The 6,181-nt window shown below is 35.5% G+C and overlaps 1 protein-coding gene across 1 annotated transcript; it reads right to left on the reverse strand.

Annotated features, from left to right (window-relative positions):
* Window positions 1–730: 730 nt before the first annotated feature.
* Window positions 731–4,268, reverse strand: LOC139842437 (uncharacterized protein At5g41620-like). Its single transcript, XM_071832575.1, has 3 exons — window positions 3,981–4,268; window positions 1,887–1,979; window positions 731–1,777 (listed from the first exon to the last, which is right to left on the reverse strand). The coding sequence occupies exons 1-3, from the start codon at window positions 4,266–4,268 to the stop codon at window positions 992–994; spliced, it is 1,167 nt and encodes a 388-aa protein (XP_071688676.1). The 3' UTR covers window positions 731–991.
* Window positions 4,269–6,181: the final 1,913 nt, after the last annotated feature.

Consider the following 6,181-nt stretch of genomic DNA (forward strand, 5'->3'; position numbering starts at 1 on the left):
TTATTAATATCAATAAATTTTTATTAATCAGTTATATTCCTATTACTGATTATTGGTGAATGTAAGTATGTAACTATATATAAAAAAGTAAATAAAAAGATGACGTATATATGCCATATCACCCACAATATTTATCACTATGACGCTATTCCATAACATTCTCACAATCTTATCGTTCACAACTTTCAACATTGTCCATCGCCACTGCAAGTAACGGATACAATTACAGCAAACTAACAGAAGGTTTTCTTTATACGAAATTAAGTACATCAAAGCTGGCCGCACCATGTCAAGTAGAACGGAATTCAAATTTACTTAATAGACATCTTTAGAAGTAAACGTTAACAAAATGTTTTTTTTTTAACGGCGGTTGGAGTTACTGACGGGGTCTGAACGCGAAGTCGGAAGCCACTCACCCGAACATTCTCCTGTACGAACCAATATAGTCCTACCGCATCTCAGAAGAAAACCCCCCACGAGTAATTCATACAGGCATCATGCTCCCCCGGGTGAGGCTCAAACGCATAGACGTCCAAACCTCTGAGGCCCACGAAACGAGTGGGTAGCACATAGGAGTCAACCTCTGACCTCCCTTATGGGAAGCCAGGTTGCCATCAATGCGCCAACACCTTTGCTGTTGTTAACGAAATGCATTGATATTTAATGTTAGTTAGCTTCGTTAGGGGTTATTTTTACCCAAACCAAATACTGGATTAAATCCATATTACCATTTCTAAAATCAAAGTACAGCATTCATATTTCAGTTTGGTGTTTCGAAATGCGAGACTCGAGTAAATGTATGATCCTTTTATCATATGACATATAATATGTCAGCAAGGATGCATCTAACAAGTTGGTCACCAGGGTCGTAGGCCAACAACAGAACAATGGATCATATGTTAAATTCATACAGGTGTAACTTATAAGCGTTATGATCCGATATCAGACGATTCCATATCAGAACTAAAAAAGTAAAATACTAAAATCTAAGCTAAAGTAATTTCGGCTTTCTTACTGTTCTTGATTTAGAAAACTGGCTTTCTAACCTTGCTTCAATCAACTTTGCCATTAATGTGTTCTTTCTTACTTCTTCACGATCACGAGGACCAACTTCAGCGGGGCCCGACACTGGAGATGACTCGGTAATGCCTCCATACAATTTAATTTCTTCATGATTTTCAACAGTTTCTTCATTTTCAAAATTAATACCCCGAAACACTTTATTTTTGGCCTTAAGAAACATTTCAATTTCATAGCGCAAGTCTTCAGAAATCGACGTTTTTCCAGAAAAAGCCCTCTCATCAAGCCAAGCTTCTGAAACGTGTAGGATTAGCCGATCGGGTTCGTTCTTGATCATAATTGGATCTTTTCTACTACGATTTTGCTGCAAAATTCTCACTTTCTGCTCATAATCTCTTATCCCTTTTGCGAATTCATCACACAAACTTTCAAGCAAAATCTGCGCTTTCTTTTCTCTCATGAACGAAGATTTTACATCTGAAATCTCGTGTGACGTTGACTGGAGAGCCTTTTTCTTCCTCTCGTGTGTTGACTTTTTTAATTCATTAATTTCTTGATGATCATTTTTCCTTTCTTCCACTAGTGTCTTAATTTGTGCTCGTGAAATGTCAAGATCGTGTTTCAATGATTTGATTAGAGTCACATTCGACATATGTTGTTCTTCAAGATTCCAAATTCGATCGAGAACTTTAAGCAGATGTGCTGACGTCTTGAGTGAGTAGCCAGTTGCGGTTACACCAGGAGCATAAGGTGTCACCTACGAACATAAACGGATTAAATAGAATATTATTATATTTGTTTTAGAGAATAACGTGTAATAACAGCTTATGTACCTGCATTGAACTACAACAACTTGTGGATGATACCTGACGCAGATCTTGATCATTTTCTTCGGCTGGTACGTGGCTTTTACTTGCTACTTCTTTTATATTTCTCCTCAAACTAGTCTCAGTTTCTGGCTGAACGAAATGAGAACGCGAACCAAGATCAAATTAAGGATCTCAAAGTTTTCAAAATACTAGTTTCTGCATTAGGTGTCAACATTGACCTACGAGTGCCTTACATAAGGTAAAAGGTTTTCCCTGCTACTCGGGAGGGCGATTAATCCGACCCCATACTCTTATGTATGAAGTCCAGTAGGATTACAGTCGTCCTAGGCTGGATTCGAACCTGAGACCTCTTGCTCTAGGTTATCTTGTGATGGTTTACAAACCAAAAAAAAAAAATGGTCCCTATGTTATACCCCTTTTTTTAGATTCAAAATAACAAGAGTTATTCGGGAGTCAGGTCCTCAAGTAAGGAAAATGCAAATTTAGACTACGCATCATATTCTCACTCTTATAAATTTGAAAATAGATAATTCAATACCATGTGTAACTATCGAATTCCAAATGTATCAACTTTGACTAACAAAGTTAAAAGGCGACTCTTTTGTTGGACAATGGTGGAAAAACAATGGTCTAGTCAATTCTTAAAGTTAAGACCTATGACAATACATACACAAATTACATTTTAATCCAACGAATTCAAATGAAGAAAAAAACTATTATCCACCAAAATTAGTAGAGAAACAGAACAAATGATTGACTAAAAAAGGTCAACATTTTTCTTGAGCAAAAACAATGCCAGAGACGAGATAAGCAATTAGTATTGACCAAAATGAACCACATAATCCTTAATAATCACAGTGTGCTAGTACTATAAGACATATAACATGTAATTCAACTAGCATTCTTTAACAGTCAGCTGTATATCAGGATATCCAATACGTACAATGATCAAGAACCAAGAGACAAAAGTAACCATGATTTAGCCGATATACAGAACAACCACAAGCAGCAGCAGCAGCAACAACAACAACAACAATACCCAATCCCGCATATGCGAGGTATGGGGACAGAACAACCACAAGCCTTTACAAAAATGAGCTATTTTGCAAGAGGAATGTCAATAAATAACGGGATAACCCGATTAACCCGATTAACCCGACCAATCCGATTACATCCAAGTTAATATACTCCTTCCAAGTGTAGTGTAGCATGAACAGAAAAAACATTGTATGTTTAATGTCAATAACAGGGTTGTCTTTTATTGGGATTGTTAGTGCATAAATGTAAGTCCCGAGTTCATTCGTCAATTGTGGGGTTGTATTCAGACAAACTTAGTATATTGTTACGTTTATCATTTCGTCATATATTCGAATGAGTGTTCGTGAACGTTTAATATTATTGTTTGAATCAAACCGTACGGATACAATCCACGTGCACGGATGCAGATACATCCGTAAGGATGCAGATACATCTGCACGGATGATCACATCCGTACGGATAGGATGACAGACCCTATAAATAGAGGGTATCGGGTTCATTGTTAAGTTTACACACCATACAACAACCCAAGCCGTATCCTTTCGTTCTCATCTGTCTAGCATCTGTTCTTGTCGATTTACACAGTTTACAAGTCTAATTCTAAGTGAATTGATGATTGTTTTTAAGCGTTTAAGATATAAAACACAATATCGAGGATTCCGCACTCGATATTGTATTAACGATCGATAAATACTACTTAATCGATCCTACAGGGATAAAAGTTTGTATAATTAATTGTAACTTACTAAAAGCAATGTTTAATTTTGTCCAGCTTTTATCAATCGAAAATTGATTGTATCTTTGGAGCAAATACCAACTCATTGAAAAACTTAAACAAGATAGCCCCTGGTGAAGTATAAGCCATGATTCCCAAAATGAACTTATGGTAATAAAATAGTCAAAAGCATCTTATGATCAATCAAATACAATACGGAGTACTTTTTTTCATCTAAATAATTGTAATTAAATTATTATTTCTACCTAAAACCAACTACTTCTCCATATCGCTACCAACAACCAACAAAAACAATTAATAAACATATAGTATAGTATCGTATAACAACAAATGATAAGTAAAAAAAAGGGACTTACAGGTGGATGGCGCCGGCGAGGTTGGTTTCTCAGACCACCGTTATGATGATGATGATGATCATCATCATCATCATCATCATCTGGATGGTTTTTACTGAAATCGAATTGGGGTTCAACTTCCCAAAGATTAGCACCGATGGTTCTTGCGGAAACACAAGCTTTCATTGAGAAATTGGAATCTAAACTATTATTTAGTGTTTTCCAACAGGTTGAAGGAGTGGTGACTGTTTTGTTGGCTTTTTTTGCAATTATATTCCCAATTTTCAACTTTTTAATTCCATCACCCATCAAAATCAACTCCTGCTTTTTAACCTTTTTTTCCCTCTTCAAATTTTCAATTTCCCTGTTTTTCTTTCTTTTTTACTCGGTAACAAGTAGGTATTTCTTTATATATATATATATATATATATATATATATATATATATATATATATATATATATACACACACACACACTATGAAACTATTATTTATTGGGAGGTGATTCTTACACACCACTTTTTAATTCATGTACATTTTTATCTCATAAAATCACAGTTATGCTCGTAGGGAGTCGAACCTATATTATTATTATTATTATTATTATTATTATTGTTATAATATAAGTATAATTAAGGGTAAAATAAGTATTACATGGATCAAAAAATGGTATATGAGAATCAACTCATTTTATTTAATACAGTTGCTTCCTTATTCAATACACTTGTGAGCCAAATATGCCACTCGATGTTGGTGAGCCAAATATGCCACTCGATGTTCGTTCTTCTCGATCTATGAGAGATCCACTAGAAGGATTTTAATTGTATCTCATTTAGAGCCACCAGAACATTCCATTTTTTTCTTTGAAACATGAGATTATTCCAGTTTTTCCAAATTAAATATGCACTAATCTAAAAAGTCGCTTGCCAAATTACTTTCCCAAGAACCGAACCTTGTTGAATAGTATCTTCTTTGAATAAATCATTAAGATTTTGAGAAGATGTGATGCCAATATTCCACCAATTGAACACATGAGTCCAAATTTCAAACACGAATTTACAAGTAGCGATCGAGTGATCTACCATCTCAAAGTCTTAATCACAAAGAGGACATCGAACGCTATGCAAATTGATTCCCCTTTTATCCAACTCGAATCTCACCGCTAGTTTTTTCCTCAATGCTTTCCAAACAAAAATCTCCACTTTTTTTTTAACCAAGCGGTTTCTACTTGTCTTTTGCACAATGGACTAAGATGACCTAAGATGACCATCAATCAAGGAAGAAAGCCTTTTAACCGTGAGCTTACCATCATTAGCGCAGCTCCATCGCCATGTATCTGGTTTTCTCGGATCCAAATTAATCGAATTAATCAGTTGCATCAGTGATTCTAGCTTGCTAAGGGATCTGCCGAAAGGATCACACCTCCAATTCCACATGATTTGGTTATCTGCCAATCATTCGCTTATCTTTGCCTTCTTCGAGACCTTTAAACTGTATAGTCTTGAAAAAAGGCTGCTGAATTTCTCTTGCCCGAACCACACATCATCCCAGAATAAAGTATTAGCTCTGTTTCCAACTTTGCGAACAAAGGAATTCTTGAAGTCAAGTTGTGTGCCTTCAATGTGAGAGCCTGCTGCAATGATATTGTTCTTCCAAGTAGCTAATAACTTGAAAAAACAGCAGAGCTTCCGGAAAAAGACCACCATGTGGACCATAAATGCTAGAGATTACTTTGACCCAAAAAGCGTAGGTGTCGGTTAAAAACCTCCACCACCACTTCAAATCAAGATTGTAATGTGCCGTCCTCGTTAATGGAGGTTCAAATTAAATAGTACGAGTGGATTAGCAAAAGGTCGAGAAAGTTCAAGATAAATTGGCTTAAATGGTTGACGGATCCATTTTCGAGTATTCTTGATGTTCTATAGGGTGGATACTAGTTACTAGTTGGCATCTCGACAACATGTAACGTAACTTTGTAGTTCTTTAGCGTTTTGCTTAGTGATGTATAGCTCGAGCAACATGTATTCATCTATTGTTCCTTGATGAGTTTATGATTAATATAATTGTTACTTTTCGAAAAAAACATAGACATCTATTCTTGTTGAATGTATTTCTTAAGAATAATGATATTTTTACCATCAAAATTAATACATCCATCACATTTGTACATTATTTATTACGGAGTATATTTGTATAGTATAAATACATACAGGGGCGGATCT

The sequence above is a fragment of the Rutidosis leptorrhynchoides genome, chromosome 4 (assembly GCF_046630445.1).
Source record: "Rutidosis leptorrhynchoides isolate AG116_Rl617_1_P2 chromosome 4, CSIRO_AGI_Rlap_v1, whole genome shotgun sequence".
In the NCBI taxonomy this organism is placed as follows: Eukaryota; Viridiplantae; Streptophyta; class Magnoliopsida; order Asterales; family Asteraceae; genus Rutidosis; species Rutidosis leptorrhynchoides.

Coding starts and splice junctions, on each gene's coding strand:
- LOC139842437 (XM_071832575.1), bottom strand. CDS start 4,268: ATGGGTGATGGAATTAAAAAGTTGAAAATTGGGAATATAATTGCAAAA. Junction 1,980..3,980: donor CTCGCCGGCGCCATCCACCT/GTAAGTCCCTTT, acceptor CATTTCGTTCAG/CCAGAAACTGAGACTAGTTT. Junction 1,778..1,886: donor ATGATCAAGATCTGCGTCAG/GTATCATCCACA, acceptor TTATGTTCGTAG/GTGACACCTTATGCTCCTGG.